Source organism: Phaethon aethereus (assembly GCF_964289735.1).
Source record: "Phaethon aethereus genome assembly, chromosome: 18".
NCBI classification, from domain to species: Eukaryota; Metazoa; Chordata; class Aves; order Phaethontiformes; family Phaethontidae; genus Phaethon; species Phaethon aethereus.
This window is the reverse complement of record NC_138594.1, coordinates 5,544,577-5,567,095: the sequence shown is the minus strand read 5'-3', so window position 1 is coordinate 5,567,095 and position 22,519 is coordinate 5,544,577. Positions and strand designations below refer to the sequence as shown.

At 40.4% G+C, this 22,519-nt stretch overlaps 1 protein-coding gene across 2 annotated transcripts in view; it reads right to left on the bottom strand.

The window, feature by feature from the left end:
* Positions 1-22,519, bottom strand: part of TNRC6C (trinucleotide repeat containing adaptor 6C) — a gene marked incomplete at its 3' end in the record, with an annotated part of 86,918 nt that overhangs the window by 17,754 nt on the left and 46,645 nt on the right. Inside the window, exons 4-10 of one of the 2 annotated variants that reach the window (XM_082008202.1) lie at positions 19,498-22,089; positions 11,532-11,741; positions 10,118-10,284; positions 8,815-8,895; positions 8,149-8,206; positions 7,766-7,911; positions 1,030-1,203 (exon numbers count right to left, since the gene is read on the bottom strand). In XM_082008202.1, the coding sequence (XP_081864328.1) occupies positions 1,030-1,203; positions 7,766-7,911; positions 8,149-8,206; positions 8,815-8,895; positions 10,118-10,284; positions 11,532-11,741; positions 19,498-22,089 (3,428 nt within the window). The remainder of the gene's footprint in view (positions 1-1,029; positions 1,204-7,765; positions 7,912-8,148; positions 8,207-8,814; positions 8,896-10,117; positions 10,285-11,531; positions 11,742-19,497; positions 22,090-22,519) is intronic. The other variant, XM_082008203.1, reaches the window with a different exon arrangement.

Genomic DNA, 22,519 nt, shown 5'->3' with positions numbered 1-22,519 from the left:
AGTTGAAGATTGCTTTTGTAAGCATGCATAACCCTAGAGGGTCACAAGATGAACAAGGAAAAGTGCTCGCCAAAAAATGTTTGCATTTGTGTAGCAAGGGACAGGAGAATGGAGTCATTAAAGTCACAGCATCCCAATCCTTGAATTGTCTAGGCAGTTTTTATACTCGGGTATTTTACAAAGCTACTGATAATGGATGTGCTATTAATGCAGTCTCCACTTCTGAAGGATATGCTTAATGGGATAAAGTGCCTTTAATAAACTAACTTTAAAAGAACATACTTAAGAAAAGCCACCATAGAATGATATACAGAGGTTTTCTGTGGTTTTCTTTCTTATCTTTGCTGGAGCTTCAATTTATATGGTACAAATAACCTTTTCATAATCAACAGTAGTTTATGACCTCTCAGTCTCATGGTGTCTATGAATCTTCCCCTCCATCTGCTTTCCCTTTCTTTCCTTTTCTTTGCCTTTCAGCATGTTCTACCCAGCGGCCAAAACATTCCTCTTGCCACAACGCTCTATTTGACCAGAGGTGCTAGAAGCACCATTTCTTTCCTACCACCTGTCAAAGCTATAAGCTGTCTTGACACTTACAGCAGGAATAAAAAAAAACCCCATCACTTCTCATAGATCTCATCACTGAATAATTATGCCAGCCAGGAAAGACAAATTAGCGCAAAGTCTCTGCCTTAGAGTCTGTGACAATTAGCAACGCCTCAAAAAAGAAACCTCGCATCAATCAAGGCAGAGCTATACTGGGGTTCAATGGTATAAATCCGTAACACTACAGTCTCTACTCAATGGATGCGTGTAATTAGCAGGCTAATTACAGCTAAGCAGTTGTTTTATGTCCTGTAACGTGAAACGTTTACACAGCAGGTAGTTTCTCCACTGATATTTCATGTGAAGAAGGATGTTGCACGCACTTTCCGTTTAAACCACCGTTTTCCCCAGGGAAGTGACGGGCACTAGCAGCGACTCCAAGAGAGCTGAAATTCAACTTGGCATCTCCCCCAACAGCCTTACCTGTCTAGAAGAATTCAAGTTTTGCATGCCCAGCCCTGAGGCAATCCCGCCCAGGGTCTGATTAGGGAGTGCACTGTTTGAAAGGGGGAGCTTCAGGCTTGGTGAAGGCAAAAATGGTGAAGTAGTGGGCTCTTCCACTAGGCCGCCATCCTGATTGGAGAAAGAAAGGGTGAGCTGTGTGCGGTGCCCAGGAGCAGACAGCGCACAAAACAGTGTCCCATGGAAATATAAAAGGGCATGGATGAATAAAAATATTTTAAAAAAAAAGGGTATGAATAATAAGGGAATGAAAAGTATGAAGTGAAGGGAGAAGAAAGAGAGAAATAGGATTAAGGTACTGTTTTTCTTTACTTTGTTGCACTTAATCCACAAACGCGCAATCACCCTCACCCACCTCTCCAGAAGGAAAGGAGGGATTCTAGCAATGGATCACAGAGCTATCATGCGGCCACCTCCTCCTCCCCCCTTAGATTTTCTCCTCTCTTCTCCACCAGATTGAAAGGTGGAAAGGGAAGAGACCCAGAACATTTCAGGAAAGTTTTTTGTTCCTTTGGTAGACCCTCTGTAGCGGAGCACAGGCACACGACACACCGCTTTTGCTAACCCAGAACTTGGGAAAGGCCAGAGCAGCTTATTTGACACCAGCCTGTATTCGGTTCCACATCATAGCTCTGCTCTTAAAAAAGCATTTTTGCATTAATCCCCTTTCCTAACTGAGACACATGAGCCTCTTTTAATATTCACATAGCACTGAGTTATTATTATCCACTAGGAAACATTACACTCTAATGCACCCAACGAGCACAAAAATACTTAAAAAGAATAATGATAATGTTGTCTGCATAGCCTTCCTAGGAAAGCGATTAAGACACTGCCTAACGTCCCCCAGGAGGAGGCAGATTTTAGCAAGACGTGAGGAGCCCCCTCTGATAACCAGGCTGCCAGGAACCATGGTCGAACATGGATATGATGAACAGAAGGCAGCCCCCACAGGGGGAAAACAGCAAGTCAGAAAATAAAATAAATCATATAATCCCCAATCAAACAGGTAGGTATCTAGCTAGTATTGCAGTGGGGTACCGAGTTCTATCTCAAACTGTGCTTTGATGTCTGGGAAGCCTGCGGCAAGCATGATCAAATAACACTGTGTACAAAGTACGGCTCCAAAAACAGGCAGAGTGAAAAATCTTTAATTTGCAATGTGCTGGACTGGTGTTTTTCAGGCAATATATTCATTGCGAAGAAAGGCTTTTAAATAGGTGAGGAGCTAGGTTGTTTCAACCAATAAATTCAATGCCCCAGAAGACTGTGAGATACTCATAAAACGCCTTTGTTAAAAAAGCAGCCCAGTCCACTAACCAGATACCCAAACAAATGACCTAATGCAGCAAGCACGCTCAGTAAATTTTATGTTCTAAGTTAATCCTGGAAAATGCGTTTTCAACAGCTCTCCTTTGATGCAAAGAAAAAGTTTCTTTACTATCAGGCAAAGTGACACTTGACATGCTATCTGACTATCCCGAGGGGGACACTGACATTTTCTAATGATATCCCCAAGGCCTTTCAGCTCAAGATATTTTACATTCTACTGGACATCAGTCACACTCCACAAACAACTGCAGCTTGCATGACAGTAACAGGTTCAAGGATTTCTCCTTAGATCACAGACATATGTTTACAATTCTACCCCTCCCCCTTAAAAGTGAAAATAATTTCAAGCTTTGTGCGTGCTCTCGCCTTCAGATGCCGTTGTTTCCTACGTGAACAGACCTATTGACCGCAAAAGACCAAGGCAACCCCTCCCTGGCCCCCCGAATTTTTTCAAGTCTTGTCTTGTTGACACTTTTTTTTCTCATTTTGGAAATGGGCAGTGCCAGGGACAGCGAAGGACAAGCCTCACTGGAGACTCCGGCCTCTAATTCCCAGAACAGGCAGGCTCCCGCTGCAAGGCCACCTTCACAAGGTTTCTTGGCCGAACGGCAGCGAACGTCTTTTGTAGCAAGTTGGTAACACGTTATTCACATTCACTTTGTTCTGATTTTTTTTATTTTGAGCTTATCCTAAGATGCCAACTGTGCTGCACAAATTTGTGCTCTGTAGGTGGAGCTGAAATCAATTCATTTCACATAAAAGTATTTTACTCGGTCAACATAAAGTACTCAGTCACTCTCAGCCTAGACTAGGTGACACCTCTACTGCTGACAACAGGTTATGACCCGTAATTTTTCGGTCACCTTTTCCACCTAGCCTTTCCTCTTCAGTGATTCCCTTTCAAATTTATGTTACATTTCTCCGTCAGGCTAACCAAGTAAACAGACCCCCTACACCTGAATCATCCAAATCATGCCCGTTCCAGCACTGCATTTAACTTTTTTAACGGGACCCGACACAATTGTAAAATCCTACCGGTAGCAGTATTTCCTTCTACAGTTATCCAACACAAAGCACCACACTGGTGCTCAAGAAAACATTACTATCAGGGCTTTGGAAAAACTCTCACAACAGTTTCATGTATCAAATATGACAGAATGGAAGCGGCATTACTCAAAGGTTTTTTAGCCCTGTGAGATACGGACAATTTAGCAGAGGGTTCCTGGACACTTTGGCGGTGGCCTGCCAACAACTGCCACTTCATGAATCAAAATGTCCCAACAGACAGATGCGAGACTGATGAATTTGCCAGAGGTCTTTATACAAAGTCATTACAGAAGCAGTTAGTAGAAAATACACATTAATAACTTCTTAAAACAGAAAAAAAGCTTTTTCAAAAAAGGAAGTTAAAGTAATAAAATCTCACCTCAAAATAAATTCTCTTCAAATCTGACAGGAGTTAGGTACAGGCAAAAGAAACTTGCAGGAAATGCAATACTCAAAATTAAGTACTGATCACTGGCGTTTTTAATTTTGAAAACACAGGAATATGAAAGAGGTTTCAAAATTTGGAAGTTCGAAAAGGAAACAATCACTGGATCATAGGAAACAGAGATGGAGGAAAGATTAATTTAAAAGTCAACTGCAAAATTCTAGTTATCATCATCTAATTGCAAGGCCTCCAAAAGTGTTTCTGCATAATGATAAAATATCCCATTCGTTATCCCAAAGACAAAAAAGCAATCACACTCCCCAGAGACGACTTGGCATCAGAATGTGAAGGACGAGGTTGAAAAAACGCAACAAACACTATGTTTGAATTAGAAACAGGAAAAAGTCTAGTCAGAATACTTTTGGAAGAACATGATTGCAGCCAACAGCATCAAGACTTGTAGACCTGGATTTCTCAACAGTAGAGAAGAGGAGCTGATCAGTGAATAATACAGTAGTGAAAAGGAAACTTAATTTGTAAGGTGAGAATTTCACAGTCTCCTATATGCTCAAGAATACAGAAGAAAGTTTGGAAGGAGCATCAGGGCAAATGGAGACAGGACTCTGCTGGCAGTACAGCAGACAGCATTAAAAAAAACAGACAGAGGAGAGCAGGAGGGAAAATGAGTCTGCCATGGAACCCACAGAAGCCTCACAGAAGGCAAGCTTGAGCTAATGACAAAGCAGGCTGATGTTACTTCTCTTCAGAGAACTGACCTGCCTTTTGATCACATACATCTAATACAATAGTCCAGAATTGAACACTTGCATCTGTCTGTGCTAAAAAATTAAATGACATCTCTGTACGGTTCAAGATTTTCAATTATGGGGTGGTCAGCGCAGATCAGCAAACCAGCACATTTTTCTTCTGAGCTTAGAAGAACACTCCATAGGTGCAGTGAGAATACACACCAAACTTGAGTCCCGGTACTCAGGAGTGGTATCCAAGTCAAATCTCTGCACCTTAAGAAAAGATCCTTTGAAGCACTCTGGGCTTACTTCTGCTATTTTTTAGGATGCTTCCAGGAAAATATTACATGCTTTGCTTACAAATTTGATGACTCCAGAAGACATCAGATAACATCTTCAAGGAAACCTGATACCTAAGTACAGCATGCTCACCACCAAGTATAAGATAACGTGGTTGAGATCGTGTATCAGGGCACTGCTAGGCTGGATCTTTATTTCCTTCAATCCATTGGATTGTCTCCCTTCTCCTTTTATGGTGCTACAGGGCAAGATAACATCCTGAAAAATAATACAATTAACAAAGCACCGAGTGCCAAAGATTGACTCAGTGTGACACAGAATAAAGAGTATCTGCAGCAAACAATGAGGAACAAGTGAAAGCAAACATTCAAAGGTGCTGTTTAGTTGCACAGGCCATTACTAATCCAGAGAGAACAGGGAGTTCAATGGGTCCAGAAGCAAATGACAAGGATGGACATTCTCCCTCCTCAAATGCATAAGGATTTAAAAAATTTTTAAAAAGTAAGTGCTGGCTTTACCTGTCAGAGAAAATACAGGAGAAAAATCATGAAGACTCAACTCAGGTGAGCTGAGAGGCTGAAAGAATCAGCTGAGAAAAGAGTGGTAGCAATGAGCATACCAACCCAACTTCCAATTTCATCAACAGGAACCTCACAAAACTTACTGACAACTCAGCAAAGCCAAGCAAAAGGATAATGACTTGGTAAGACAGTAAGTAAAATAAGGAACGTTGGCTGGAGTGCGTTCCGCAGCTGTGCGGAGAGCCTGTTCTCTGACCAAGAATGACCTGAGAAGGAAGCAAGACAGCTCCAAGCTCATGCTCTGAAATAGTACCTCAAAGGGCAAAAAGGTTTTGGAGGCGTTGCTCTAGTAGTATGAGCTGTAAATCTGGAAAGAATCTCTTTGGAAAAAATACCTATTCTTAGAGTAGAAGCTACATTTGTTTAATTCACTTAGGAGTTGCTCAACACTCTGATAGCTAACAAACATAGTTTGGGATTATTTCCTTTGTTATAGTAAAGTCACTGTGACAGATTATGCCTAGACTGACAGATTTTACTTGTTGTACGAATGATTTTAGTAATCCCTCCTCCATAGCTGTATTTAACATATGTTTCCATAATTATGCATCATGCTACACATAATGCACCCCTCTGGCAATAATTTTATTGCTCAAGGTATTGTTACCCTAGAAAAGAAATGCATGGATTAATTTTGTGACCTTCATCAGGAGACAGATCTTTTAATTAACATATTCATTAAAGTTTGCCATAAACAAATAGATTTGCCACGGTTAAGAATGAACTTTATATGGCAGGAAGAGAAAAAGAAGAAACAAAGAGTCAGGTTGAGCCTTACATTGTAGGAAATAGTTTAGTCTGGTTTAGGGAACACATAATGGACACCACATCATTCTGATATAAGTAGGGAGCACAGAATGCAGAAATGTTATTATTTCCCCAAAAGAAGAAAAACAGTTTTCTAATATACAATCTTAGGAGAGAACTACTATGACACTAGATTATGCAGCACTTGTGCCAGCATTTGAACTATCACAAAAACTTCTCATATGTAGGGACCCTCTAAAGCAAATTTAATACAGATGCTAATTTTCCCTTATTAATATAAATAACCCATAGTTATGGTAAGATGCATTTGTGTTTAATTAAATTAACTTGTTTGCAGATTGCATTGTACCAGCACAAAACCTCAGCAAACTGTTTAGACTGTGATGACAGCAGAAATAGTAATAGCTGTCGTTAGAAGGACGGTGTTTATCGGATGTCCTAGCATAGCACCACGCTAGTTTTTCTAGCGCAACACCTGGGAACCTGTCACAACACAAACCGTAACTTTAAGGATAATACTGTAATTAAGACTATAAGAAAACACAGGGCGGAAAGAGAATCGTTACTCAGGGTCGATGAAGATTTTAATATGGTCTGTGTTAACAAGACTAGATACCATCACTGTCTCGCACCCTGTACACAGCTTATGTAAAATGAATTGGTTTCAGCACAGTTTGTGAACAGTATTGATTTCTGCATTCAGAAAACACCCCACCACCCTCCATCTTTATGAACATTTTGATAACCTGCGAAATAAAGAAGGGCACCAGAGACTCTTCTTTCCTTATTAATAATTTTCGGGGAGATTCTGAGGTGATTCGGTGGGTCTCTGTAGGACTTTGTGTCAGGTTGTAAATCTCATTTCCTACTGAAGATCTGGCTGCGCTCTTCCCTAAACCCTTTTCTTTAGTCACTTTTGAGTCATGGGACACCATGAACTTCTGGAGCCTTCTCGTCAGTCATTAAATGGTGCTCCAAAATTTGTCATACGTGATCTCAGAAAAGGAAGCTCATCAGAGAAGCTATTTATGACTGTGCGTGTCTGCTCTTTGACTTAACAAAAAAACCTCAGTTCCTCACTCCTATTTAAGTATTGAACTTTCACTGAAATCTGTAAGGAGCTCAAAACTAAAAGAGGAATTAGAAGCCCGATTCTTGAAGATTTTGGCCTTGGTCCTGCCTGATCGTTAATTTGGGCAAGGGCCACTGACTCTCTGGACTCTGTAAGAGTGAAAGGCTTTCTGTGCTCCATTTCTTTGTTTTTCCCATTTCTAGTTCCATTGCGTTACCAATTCCTGTTTGCTTCTCAAGTGTAACACTAGGGACGACCATTGTTTATTTCTACGTGGGAATCAAATCATTGGTCTTTTCCACAAGGAATAAATAGCCCACAAGATTAAAAAAAGAATAAAGCAATATGTAATTATCTATCACATTTCTCTCTACAGCTTTCTAAACAGACAGTGGAAATAATCAGTATTTCTACACCGTGTACAGTTTTGACTTGTATATCATATTCATATTTCTGAACTTACCTTGTCAAGGAAGGTGGGGCGGTCCATGGAAGACTCTTTGGAGATTGGTGGTGGGCGGCAGCCAAGGGGTTTTGTGACCATTCCATTATAGTCGGTCACTCCCATTCCACGCTTGTCCATTTCCACCTTCTTTTCCAGCAGAGCACCTTCACAGAAAGGGGGAATGTATTGAAAAAGGTGATGCAAAGACAATGAATTTGCCAACAGTAGTTCAGAGAACTAGATTTTGCTTACAAAAGCAAAAGCAAGAAAAGAAATATTACTTAATTGATCTGGATAAGATCAAACTCTCAGAATCACGAATGGTTCCTGTGATGCTTTAAAGAAAAAAAAAAAAAACAAAACCAAACCAAACCCCCACATTTAGTTACACAGATACTTACTCATGGCCTGATCAAGATTCATATTGTTGCTCTTCAAGGCCTCTTCCGCTGGCTCTCTCTGTCAAAAATATGGATTATGTTAAGAGAAAAAGTAATCATGCTTACGTGATTTCAAAGCAAACTCAGAAAACAGATATGTCTCTGAAATACTGCATTTAATATTTACTCAGCGGCACAAATAAAGCTGCACACATTTTTCTTCTGCTTTTAGCAATTCCCACAATTCAGTCAGTTTCAGTTTGTCAAGTAAGTACCAGTTCTACAAGGTCAAATCATACTCTTCTGTTTACATTTCTTCCCATTTTCTATGGACAACTTAAATATCACTATGATATGCCTTTTTCTAAAAAAAACCCAGCTATACTCTAATTTCACCTGTTTATTAAGAAAAGGGGAACCGAAGTGGAATTATTACTGAAGTTCAAAGTAACACCTGTTATAAAACTTTGAACTTCAAAAAAAAAAATCTGTACATGTCATCATGCATATCATCAAGTAATCTCAGAGAGCACTCTACCAGCTTACGGTAGATTTCTGAAATTAGAGTAAATGTCTAAATGCAGGTAACAGAACTACTTTCTGTAGCTACAGTCTGAAACATTGAAAGTCAGAACTACAAGCTACAAAAGCTAAGCCACAGGTATGCTAGCTATGAACACTACTCACAGGGAAGCCCATGTCTGTGAGCTGTTTTATCAGACGGTTCATGATCCAGGCCTCATCTTGCTTGCTAGATGTCTTCATGCCCTTAGTAAATAAACGGGAGATTCCATTAATGGTCTGGTTCCCATATTGATACTAGCGAGATGTACATAAAATATATGGTTAAGTTTTTCTTATTAATAATACATGCTACTGAAAGATATATTAGTACATTAATTTAGAAAGTATTGAAGAACCCTCCGAACAACGTAACTACAATTCTCTTCCCCCACAAAGCGTACAAATTTTATCTCAGCTGAATAGGTGTTCAGTGTACTATTTAGTATTTGATTTGCCGACCACTGAATTAAAGCCACCTTTGAATTTAAGCATTTCATTTTAATCCTTGGCAGAAAAACATAATGAAATAAAAAAATTCTGAAATAGTACAACACTTCCTGAAAAACATTCCCAAAACCGAGTTTGCAACCTTGAAGTTAAGAACGTTACTCAGTGTATTTTCTTAAAAACAAACAAGAGCATCTAGATAAACACCTTTAAAAGATCTCTGTGCAGCTTTTCTATCACAAAATCCTTAAGAAGTCTCTTCCTTTCAGTTCTCCAGAAAGTACCAAGGGACAAGCGTGGATTTGTTTTGGGCTGCGGACAGTACAAGAAACAACCATACTTGATCAAATCACTGGCCTAACTGTTGGCTAATGGAATAACAAACAAACTGGCTAAATGCATTCCCAATTCCTTTAAGTTACAGCCTGGCCTTGTCCTGAAATAAAGACTGTGCAATGGAAAACTTCCTAACATAATTGTCTATGTTCTTGGTAGAGCGCGGCATTAATACGAGTTTGCTTTGTTCTCATACCAGCGCACACCTTACAATTATCTACTTGTGCCTCACGAAGAGGAAATAGATATTTTTTTGTTGAACCACTTCATCACAAACTACTGTTCACTTTTCTACCACCATGGAAAGTGTCTGAAAGCCCCCTTAGCACTTTTTCTGTTTCTGTTAATACATTATCATTTCTTTACAATACATGGAAACTTACGAAACTTAAGAGAAAACAAAAGCAACAACAACAAAACCTCCCGAAGCATCTGACATGCTGAAAGCCAAAGATCTCCCACTTTCCCCTGTAAGCAGGTAGACTGTACTTGAACCACTGTAGTGGCAAGTGTTTGTGTTCAGGTGTCAGAGGTCTAATTTAAGAGTTCAGGTGTAATGCAACAGAAAATTTGTGACAACTGATTCTAGAAATGTTATACTAATTCCACTCACTTCCAGAGACGGTCTTTATTTTTGTCTTACCTTTTGAAGTCCTTTCTTTGGGGCGTTCCCCCAGGAATTACAGGAGGAGCTGCTCTCTTGTGAAGCAGTATTATTCCACATATCTCCTTCTTCATCTTCCCACTGACTAGTACTGAGATTCACATCATCCCCACCACTGCCCCAGCCTTCTTGCATAGATTTTGAAGCTGGAGGAAAAGGAAAGAGAAGAAAAATCTTACTCAATTTCCTGCAAATTTTACAGAAATACCCTTTTATGCCATATCCAGTCTGCCAACATTTGAGTATTTTCAAGAGATACAGAAGTTCATCAAGTAGCTTAATTGGCATTAAATGATAAGGACTCCTTCCTTGAAGCTAGCAAAAAAGAAAGTACTCTAAACACTTTATAGAAGAAAAAGCCCAGCAACAGCAAGTCTTGCTTCTTCCTGAACAAGTAAGATCTGTGATCATGGTCATTCCAGTCTCCTAGGAACACAGAACCAAAAGTATGACCACACATTTGTTAAGTGCTATTTTACTTTCAATGAATCTCATCATTTTAGCTGCCACATTCTTCCGATGAACAAAACCAAATTTTGAGGTCACTAACAGTCAGAAACTCATGCCAATATCAGAAAAATGGGAACTGAGAGGAGCACGTGGGCTGCAAGGAACACTTTACATTAAGTGATTAGGTTGTGTTACCTCATTGCGTTTTATTCTGTTTACTCCATTCAAAGCTGAGATTACTCATCTTAATATCTCGCACTCCTCTTTTTAGGTTTTCTGGGCCTTCTATCTATCTACCTATCTCTCAGTATAGCATTTTGCAGAAGTGAAGCTTAAAGACTACCACAGCCAAAACAGAAGGCTCAAACAAGCATTGCAGCCTTTGAAAGATTTTTATCAAACAACATCAGTTAGGAATCGTGAAGCAGTAAATGGCTCAGGATGTTCCTGAACCTGTGAACAGTTTTAACACCTGAAGAAAATATCCACTCCCTCAGTTTAACAGAACCATGAAGTTATGACTCATCATTCTCATGTGTTTCTTCTCCTACCAGATCAATCCTATCCTGACTGAGCTCAGTTGCTTCTCATCCAAGTACAGTTTTCTTTCAGGCAGCTAAGGGTAAGTGCTGTTCACACTCTTCTGCAGTTTCAGAGTTTCTCGCAACTCTACAATTTATACTGTACTGCTTTCAAAGTACATAAAAATACTCTAAGTAACACCTTTAAATTTACTGGATCAATGCACTCTATTTATATTTTTATGTTAATTTGGTATCTGGATTATCAACATTTTGAGACAGCTAATGGGAGTCTTAAGAGTGAAATTACTAAGATTTAAATGCACAGAAAACCAAAAGTGCTGTTTAAAAATACTGGCAGAAGCAAACACACTTTGCCTTTCTTCCCCAACCTCTTGCGACGGTGACATCCACGCACGTACCTGGTTTGCACAGCGCTGGGGCAGCAGCTGGAGCATTTGTTCTTCCGTATGTCCCTGCCGACTCGGCAGGATTATCTCCCCACCCTGTACCACTGCTGGGGGGTTTCCCCCAGGCTGAAGTGCCATTATCAACTGCAGCAGAAGGGGATGACGGCTCTCCCCAAGAAGCTTCGGTCTTTGTGTGGACAGTAGGCATTTCTCCCCAGCCTGCTGAAACAAGGGGAAGGAGAGAAGAACAGTGACGAGAGGAAAGGTTTCTTTTGTCGATAAGTTCAAAGACGGACATTTTATTAAAGAGTTTGTCTGGAAAGAGCATGAACCATCAAGTAGACACAGTGATTCTAATTAAGGACATTTTGTTAAAAAAAAAACAACACTTTGATTTGGTCTCAAAAGTCTTGTTCTTAATTAAATACTAATGCCAAGTTGTCAAAAGACAGAAAGAATATTTTTTAACACGGCCAGGAGCAGCCAGGCTGCCACGTGAGCACCAGGCCTGGTCTCAAGGCAGCAGTTGCTTCCAATGTGACTTCTCGGAGCAGACGGAACGGGGCTCAGGGAGCACATGCAGCAGTGTGAGCATTCCGGAGACCATTACCCAAATCTGAGTTGGGCCTTGCTTCGCTGAAAGACTTCAAACTATTTTAATTCTTTCTAACTATTTACAAATTATCACATCTCTTTTCTCATGCCCTGTGAGTAGGATGTTGTTTGTTTTTAATCACTTTCAATGTAGATTATATATGTTGTATGCACTCCTTAAAGCTTTTATTACAGCTCCTGGTTGACTGTGTTCCCTACGTACCCCTTCATCACTAAGCCTCTACATTATAATAAATACAGTTTTTTAAGGAGAAGTAGGCAAGATTGAATTAGAATCTATAGTCAAATCATAAGGAACGGCAGGTAGAAGTCATTGTTTTCCTACAGAGTATTACTTTAACTCACTGAAAGACGTACGCTACTATAAAGAAACGGTCTTAGTCTGGCTTGGCTTGAATGTAATGCGCTTAAATCCATATGGCACTGATTTTAGCACTGAAGTTAAATGTGCCAGGAACAGCCATGTAGCTTCTGAGTCCTACAGAGCAACACTGAAACAACAGCAAAAGTGTAAATTGAACTTAAAATGACCGGTACCTCTTAAAAAAAGTTTTTTTCTGAATAGACAGATTAGGATCATGGAGTTCAAGGTACTTTTTAGAAATACTCAAAAGAGACAGATACATAACAGGCAAGAAAATAAAGTTTTCACATCTACCTGGTATTAACCTTTTTTCCTACAATTAAGCACTCCATTACATGACAACTGAGATCTCAGTAAGTATTGCAGAATCCAGTCTGTTTAAAATTTCCACTGTTAATTAGGCTGCTAATTCAGGCACTTGTTCTCTTTTCATAGGAGATAAGTATTATTAAGTCTGGGTATTTTATTTTGATCAACTACTGCCCTGCCAAACCTGTTACTTCTGGCAGCTCACAACATGGAACCAGACCTGGTAAGAAGGAAACGTGGTTTTTCTACTACCCAAAGACGACTGTCACTTCTGTTTTCAGCTGATTTTTATAATTCAAGGACTAGATGCCTACTTTGCTGCAGCACTATTCCTTTTCTGCTCCCTAGTGCTATCTGTAAAAACACTCTGGAAAGGTTCATCAAAGAGCAGAAACATAAAATTTTCTACACAAACGGATACCTAGAGTAGGTAGACAATGGCAAGCAAGTCACTACAAAAGAATTTGATTTAAGAGTACCTTGAAATACATTAAACTAACTAAGCAATAGTGTTTCATCGAGCAACAAGTCTTTGCAGAGCTTACTGATTTCAACAGAATTTCTGTTACTAGAAACTTCAGGCAACATACATGGCCAACAACAACTCAAACACTGGCTATCAGAGAAAAAAAATCCCTTTCAAATACATGGGCTCCTATCTGTCCACCGCTCCAGTGTTACCGTATTATATATTTATTTTAGGGTCTATTTCTTAAAGCAACTGCAGTTCTCTCAGATACTGATAAAAGTGCGTATGACATAAACCATAACCAGACTAAGCCTACATGTTCAGGAACACATAGCTTAATAAAGCTCTTTCACTACCGGCAAGATTCATTGTGTTTTGAAACATACCCCTGAAACAACCCAAAATTTCACTGTTTCAATAAACTGATTTCCATTTTAAACAAACTGCGTTCTAAGCGCTGTCAGCATATCTTAAATTTCTATTTTAAGGTGTGTACAGAAGACAAATTCACAGACACACACACATGTATATAAATGAACCTCTACTTAACACAACAACTTCCTTAGTGTTGCACATAAAATACTTATTGAAGCTTTCTGCTTGTATCTTTAAGCCAACTTTACTGAAGGAACGCTTTATTTTAATTTCTGCCTCACTACTCAGGAGGTAACCTTGTCAGACAACTGCATGTATTTAATCATACTGGCATCTGAAGAAGATTAACTGCAGGCAAATGAAACAGAAAACAAAACATCTCTAAAGCGCCAACTAGAATACAAATACAAAGAGAGAGAGTGCAGAATACTGGTATTTCTCTGAGTTCATGCAACCCACACTGGAAACTCCAAGTAATTCAATTTATGAAATCAACCTTAAAACACAATTCATGTATTGAAAACGCAAAGTGTGCTAGATTGTGGAATGAAAACTCAAAAGAACTGGGCCTTCTGTTGCTCTTTACTATAAACTCAACAACATTTATTAAAGACCACAGATGTGTAATGTCCAAGTTATTTTGAGCTAAGTGCTTTAAATGCGCTGAGCAGTAAATAATACGGGATTATAAATAATGAGGGAGCCAGCCTTTACTAAAAGAGAACACTTGTAAGGCGCATAAAAGCAAACAAAATGTATCAACTAGAAGTTTTCAAAACTATCTTAATAGATCAAATTAAGTAAAGGAAATTAGTAAATAAAACCTGACAGCTGCTGGAGAAATAACTTGTGCACTACAAAAATTAACCTCTGTGTAAATTCCAGAGTACTTCTCAATTATGAACCCTCTGTGGTCAGGACCCGCTGTCTCAACATTACTATCTCTGTGCTACCTTTTTATGACTCCATATGACTCTACTTTGGAACCTTAAACAGGTGAACCAAGTTATATTTTTGAATGAATGATGCAAAATTCTAGAGGCCAAGGAAGAAATCTACTTTGTGTTCTCCAAAGGACTCTCTTTTTTAAACAAGGCTTTTCCTTAATTTTTAAAATAACCCAGTATGCTTCACATTGTAAACAGAGTTTAAACAAAAGAGTCTGTAGTCCCAGCAGCTTGCCTTGGGCAGCGTGATGCTTTCCAGTACTACCATACACCTCGCAATAAAGGCAGGTCACAAACCGCGTTACAGTGGGCTGAAAGAAAGTAAGAAGCTACTTTTAAGTTCCTTTACAGAGCTGTTTGGGAGGAAAACACCTTCTCGGTGGTCTCAAAATATGAACCTGCCTAAAATTTCACAAAATTCTGCTCAGAGAAAACTCACTGTTTTCTTTATGAAAATAATATGCATATAGGCTTTCCTGAAAAAAAGCTCCATGCCTTAAAAAACACCCAGATCTGCACAAATGTTGTTTTGCAACAGAATAAGCTCTGTTAAAGGGTTCTTTGGCAAGAAAGTGAGGTTTTAATACTGAAGTTTTTAAACACTGTTAGAATTGCAAGAAACAAAAAGATGACATTGAGTAATAAACATGGACACATTGGCAGAGCTTTGCTTTATAGAAATAAAAACACAATTAACACTGGGCCTCAGCCAACAGGAAATCCTCAAGGGAAAGTGAAATGTTAACTAAGCTGTGGCAGGATGCAGTTGTTTTCCCTCAAAATAACCCTATAGCCATTTGGATGGCAGAAATTGTTTTCCTTGAAGTTGTTTGGTCCGTGATAAATACCAGAGTGTACCGCTACAATACAGGCAAATCAAAATATTAGAACCTTATGTGGATGAAAAAGGAAGAAATTTGGTAGAAAAATGAGATTGTTTACTAAATAGTCACAAGGTAGTCTGCTAATAATAGAAAACAAATAAGCTATAGGGGAACGTGTGTGTGTGTAAAAGGGAGTGTTATAGGTATATTTAAGAGTCACCCATAATCCTTAACCTTTCAAGTTTTCATTTTCTGAAAGGCATTCCTGTTGATATGGTGGAGCTCCATGCCTTCTTCTATGGCTTAGTGCTAGGGAAGCTCTTACTCGGCTTTCGGCAATGAGATCAACCTGATGTGAAAAGAGAAGGCAGGTTCCTCAGCGTCACCTGGCTGCGCCCCAGAACGTGGCTGTTGGGGGGCTGAGTACCCACAACAGGATCTTAGGTTTTTACACCAGCATCCTCAAGGAGCTCAAAACTCACCTGGTTTCAAATCCACTCTGATGAAAGTTCAAAGTAAGGAAAACACATCACTTGCACTCTCTGTTTCACATAAATGACATGCTATGAATGACACATAAGTCACCACTGAGCCAATAGCACAGGATTATAAAAAAAACAGAGAGATGTTCAGAGCTTCCAGAATTTAGACCTGGTTCAGATTTTTAAAACTTAAACTCCTTCCTCTCTAGGAACCGAAAGACTTTAATTTTCGACCTAAAATCTCCACAGGGAAGCCTATATTACCTTTTGTTAGTTTATTTTCTCAGCTGGAGGATGGGCGGTTGGAACCCTGCCAGCCTCTACCTACCTAATGGGAACAGGAAAGCATCAAGCCCATTCCTCAGCATTGGAAGAAGGATCTGGTGCTGTTTGGCATCCAGAAATCTCTCTTTTAAAAACTTTTTCTCACTTCTTATTCCCCTTGTATCAAAGCAACAAGAGTTAAAAGTGCTAGTAAGAATTATGCACAAGTAGCTTAGATAAAAACTGAATCTAAACCAAAACCACTAGCTTTCTGCTTTTCTTCCTAAATAACTCACCAGTGGTTTGGGTGCGAGCTCCTATAACCAGACAGGACTGCATTTATCACATTATCGATCGCATCTTCCCCCCACCAATAGAAAAAGAAACTCCTTGGAGCATTATGCATTTTCATCAAGCGTGTACCAACATCTGCTTCCCATCAATAGCTTTTAAGTTCTGTATTCAAAGAATTTTGAAAACTTCTGGGTATGGGTGACAGCTTGAATAACAAGACTGTAACTTGGCCTCCATTTCGAAACTAATACAGTATAAACTTAAACCCAACCTGTTCACTGCTTTGTGAACAAAAGCCACTGCTTCGTGAAGTTAACTAGTGCTGTGCAGCAAAACTAAAATCCACTTCTTTGCTTCCAGGATGCATGACTGTGCCATCTTACAGCTACGCCAGACCTCCTTACTAATAGAGGAACAGAACACAGGGTTCCTTATTCATGATATTCCCTGAACACCAGGGAATGATAAAAATGATTGGTGAAGCACGTCCTGACCGATGCAGAAGACAAAATGCCATTGGTAACTACTAAGTTCAAGAGCTGTAAGATTTTAGATGAGCACTTAACCTGTGTCGTATGGCACAACCTTTAATTACACTGTCATGTTTTGCATGGAAATACTGTACATGGAAAACTATTGGATGAAATTTGGCTGTGGATTACAGAAGTCTGTTGGCTACAGGATTGTTGTCTCCCTTACTGTTAGAGGTTGGAAATGCATAGCCAACGGGACACGGAATTGGAATAGGAAAAAATCAGGTGAAACAGCATGACAACAAACTCTAAGCCCACGTCTGTGTCACAGGAAAGCCACTCATTACTTGCTTCTCATCTTTTAGCTGTCCCAGGTGGGACACGACACGTAGATGGTTTAAGCCTGTGTAAATTTCCACGGAGACCAGCGGGATATTGCTCCACAGCTGCTACGTGCTATGTGCAGTGTTAAAAATAGGTCTCCTGCACTTTGAATGGGGAAACTAATATGGTCATTTTAAATTACATTTTTTTGCTCTCTCTGTGCAAGATAAGCCTGAGACTAGCCCCTCTCAGGCACAGTCAAAAGTAAGGATGGGCATAACACAAAGACACAGGGGACTGCTCCTAGCTTCTATTTGCAGATTAGACAATAATCCTTCGAAATATTTTCATGTATGGCCTTTATATCTGTACCTATGTACGCAACTGTAAGCATATGTAAGCAAAATTCCACAACAAAAGGCCTAACTTATGACCCCAATAACTTGATCTAAATTTTAATATCAGTACTGTATTTTAAATTGTCGACACTATTACTCAATTTATCCTCTTTCTTGCATGCTGTCTTAAGTATATTCTGAGAGTTGTTTTTTCTATGGTATCTTAGAATCCTTCTAATGAATGTTTTTGCAACGTGCAAAATACTGTCATTTTAACCTAGTCTAGTGGTATTTTGAGTGGATGGTTACAAATTAATAAGCAGCGCTCTAACTGCATAAACACATTACTTCAAAGAAACTCTTCCTTTGCTACCATCTCTTCTCCAGAGGAATCACTATAGATGAACACTAATTTTTAAATTCCATTTTCAAAATCTGAAGGACTCAGAACAGCAAATTTTCCTCCACAAGGTGTTAAGATTATTTGAATAGCATTAATACCACTGCATATGAACAGTTTTAACAAGCACAGCTGTAATCATCCAAAAATCAGCTAATGAGAAAAAAACCCCGAGACCCAAACCCAAATACCCCAAACCAACCAAAAACCCAATTTTACGATTCCACTACAACTCAGAAATTTGAATTGTCAGTTTCATGGGTGAAGTTTTAAATATGGATTAAGTAAGTTTAAGGTAAACAAATTATAGATCACGTATGTTGGACTGATCAAGTACAAACCTATTTAAAGATTTCTCCTTTTGGAGCACATGTTATTTTACCAAAATAGATACCCTCAACTGTTAAAATATTTGACCTGAGTAGGGAACATGAGACTATAGTTACACAGACATTACATTAAGTTTGAATTACTCCAAAACATCAAAGAGAAAAATGATGGAAATAAGAGAAGTAGAACAAATCCCACTTGGAGAAAAACATGGTTAAAAAGTCAATATTTAGCCATGACCAAGACGAAACAAAAACTCGGAGACAAAAATCAGATGAAGAATTTCAGAGAGCAGTGCAAGATTAGATTTATTTTGAGAATTCTGTGGTCGTGACATAGAGCAGGGCTTGCTAGTAACTTTTATTTAAATACCACCCTCCTAAGTATTTTTCTTATTTTTTTCCCCCATTTTTATTCCTTGCTGCCTGTCTACAATAGTACCTTGTCTTTGATTAGAAAAATTCCTAAATGCCTAAAAACTTGTCTTTGGAACCCAGCTGAAGTTAAAATAACTTTTCTCAGCCACCCTGAATATTAACATCTTTAACCAATCCAGCTTTATGAGAATCACATAAAAGTCCAGGATACTACCCATGCTTGAGACCTGAAGTATGGAAAAGAACCATTTCTTCATAAAAGTCAACAAACAGAGGACAGAGAAACAGCAACAGCCTAGATTCATGCAACCGTTAAAAAACATCTGTTGCCAAGAGATACGGTTTGCCGAAAAGAAACAGATGCACGGTGTCTAAACAAGAACAAAGACTGAGCAATGGCAACAGAAGACAAGTAAGAGGAAAAAAAAAAAGGTTAGCAAAAAGACCTCAAATTCTCAAACCTCTGAATTAAAACAAGGTGCTTACATAACGGTGGAAGAGCTGACAAAATAAATACGGACCAACAATCTAAGGACCTAGTGTGTTATTGATCAGATATTGTTTCAAGCCTTTCTTACATTCGCTTGGGCTATGGAGGCTTGTGTGTTGGGTTCCATGGGTTCTGTCCTCAACACAAGAAGTTAACACTGCTTCAGAGTAAAGAATTAAACTTATTCTATGACATAAATAAATATAGATCTTTATCTTTCATGTGTAACTACACACTGGTCAGGCCAGACAGCATTCAGTAATCAGTACTGGTATAAAGTATCTTATAAAACTATTTTCATACCTGGACCAAGCAGCGGGGACCGGTTCGGCTGGGCACTTGACTGGTGCGATGGCTGAGGTTCAACCATATTTGTGTTGATAATGGTGCTAGTGGTGGTGGTATTGGTTGTGGTACTGCTCTGAATTATAGGATTATTTCTATCCCACATATTTACAGTCTTGTTGTTGTTGTAATTTGGGTCGCCCCAAGCTGAGGTACCATCATCGATTTCCATCTTGCGGCGAATGGACGGTGGAGATGGCTCTTCCCAGCCAGTTGCCTCACAGTTCTCTTTTTGTTTGGCTGGCACTGGCCCCCCAACCCACCCTGACCCCGTCTGTTTTACAGAAGCAGCTCCTCCCCAGTTACTCACATTGTTGTCCTGGGGTTTATTAGCCCAATTTTGTTGGGGGCCTGACTTTAAAGATTCCCCCCAACTTGTACCTGTATTAGCCTTGCTGTTTGTGCCGTTTCCCCAACCACTGGTCCCAGACCTTGTGGAATCATTCCAACCAGACCCTGATCTATTGTCAGAATCCCATCCAGATCCATTCTTCTTCCCATCACCCATGTGTCCAGGAACAGATGATGAATCTGTCCAATCTCCACCTCCTGAAGTCCAGCTTGGATTTGATTTCTGTCCATCTCCCCAGTTTTGAGATTTGGGTTTCTGAGGTTCACCCCAAGTAGGCGATTTGTCCTCCTGATTTGCGGTCCCACTCCAAGCGTGGCCGCTTTTGGCAGCAGCAGCATTATTAACAGTAGTAGAGCTTGCTGACTCTCCCCATCCCCCTGGGCCATTTGGTGCTTTGTTGTTACTGTCTCCCCACCCTGTATTTGTTGGAACAGCTGCCGGTGGAGAGTTGACCCACCCAGATACTGAAGAGGTATTTGTACTGTTCATGATGGACCCATCGTTCTTCCCCCCTGAGTTTGAAGATTGAGTAGCTGCACAACCCCAGGCCTCTGTTCCATTGTCATTCTTCCGTTCAGACCGTGGGGACTCTTCAAATTCCCAGGCAGTGTTTTGCTTTACAGGGGTCTGTCCCCACCCCGTATTGGACAGGACCCTGGGGTCAAGGTCATTTCTTGGCAACTGAACTTGCCCTTGGTCTATCATCCCTTTGTCTCTCCTCCTGCCCTCTCCAGCCCCCTCCCTCCCAGTACTGCCTTCGTTTTGACTGCCACTGCTGTCGTTACTTCCTTCGCTAGCTGTGGTGCCAGATGCTGCAGCTTTGGCCCAAGAGTTTATTTGTTCGTTGCCCGGTTGCATGGCAGGATTCGGGCTGGTAACACTAGAGCTATCCCACCCTGTTGATCCTTTCCCATTGATGTCGCTATTGGAATGCTGGTTTGGGGGCTTGCCCCATTCTCCGTTCACACCGTTACTGGCGTTACGGTTGGGGTGGCCCCAAGCTCCAGAATGCATACTACTAACACCGCTGTTGCCACTGCCCCTGCCCCACGCTAGTACCCCAGGACCAGAAGGAGGCCCCGAATCCCACGCGCTCGCTCCGTTTCCTTCCTTTTGCACAGCACTGCTGGATCCATTTTGTTTAGCACTTAATGCTGAGTTCACAGTGTCTCCATTCCCCTGACTGAACCCAGAATTGCTGTTTCCTGTGGCAGGATTACCTGGGGACATCCCCCACACTGAACTGCCCATTCCTTCACCACTGCCCCCGCTGACTTGAGAAACTGATGTTCCGTTAGCACCAGGAAGGCCTTGCAGGTGGGGCGGGATGATGGCCCCCATACCAACAGCCATCCCCCAGTTCGGCAGTCCATTTGTCTGCATTGCATTGATAGGGTTTGGTGAAGAGTTCATGGGGTTAGTGTTATTTGGTCCATCAGTGTTAAGGTTCTGAGGTTGTACGCTGAAAGACACATTCTGAGAAGTGGACGTTTGTGGTTCTGTGCTCTCTTGCGGCAGCAAGTTTCCCCAAGCACCTAAGGTGCCTGTTGGGTTCCCATTCTGGTTGCCCATGTTCTGACCTATGGCACTGACTGGACTGCAAATACTGGAAGGGTTGCCTGCTCCCACAGTTCCTTCATGTCCAAGTACAGGCCAGGCAGCTGGATTGGCATTAGGGTTAAGGTTAAGATTAATGCCAGCATTCGAGTTGGAAGCACCCCAGCAGTTCTGACTTCTACCATCTCCCATCATGTTGTCCATCTTTCCATCCCCACCACTGGCAGAGCAGTGAGCTAGGCCAGAGCTGGAGCCCGCAGCCACACCCCACACTCTGGCCGAGTTGCCGTTACCGTTTGCTCCACCAGCTCCAAGGGCACTCTGGTTAGAAGTGCTTTGGACGAGTGCTCCATTGGCGCCATTATTGCCATTAGTTTTCTTTGTATGTCCAGTGAAGTTGCCTTGGGCACTCCCTGTAGCCATGCTACTGTTCTCTGAGCCACAGTTGGAGGCAGAGTCAGTGTCTGTAGTACATTCTGAGGCAGACTCAGTCTCAGCTCCGGTAATGGAAGGCCACGCTTCCTTGTCAGTCCTGTCTATTATCACTTTATCCCAGCTGCAGTTGCCTTCACTCCTGAAAGTGGGCTGCTGTCCCCAGTGGGAATTCTCATAATGGTCTCCCAATCCACTGTGGCTGAGATCTGAAAGGATCCAACAAGGTTAAAAATGAGTCCACTGTTCAAGCACTGCAGAAGCCCTCTATTAAGTACTATTTTACATTGCTAGTTACAACACTGCATTCTGCTAAAATTTAGAGTACATTCTCTAACACAATACAGCAATTTTCCTAACTACCATGATGCTCATATTTAGTTTGTTGGGTTTTTAATCTGGCAAAAATATTAATTAAAATAATGGAACAATTCAGTTTTAGAATAGAGCAACAAGAGTGTTTTGCATCCCTTAGCATACTAGTAAAAAGAATAAGCAGGCAATAAATAAAGACAGCAAATACATAAATCTATGTGAAAAATCTAAAAAGCAAATTTGGGAAAAAAGCAGAAGAGCATCTAGCAGACTCTTACCATTTATTTTGACTCAATTCTCATTCTTCAGAGAAATGCACAGAAA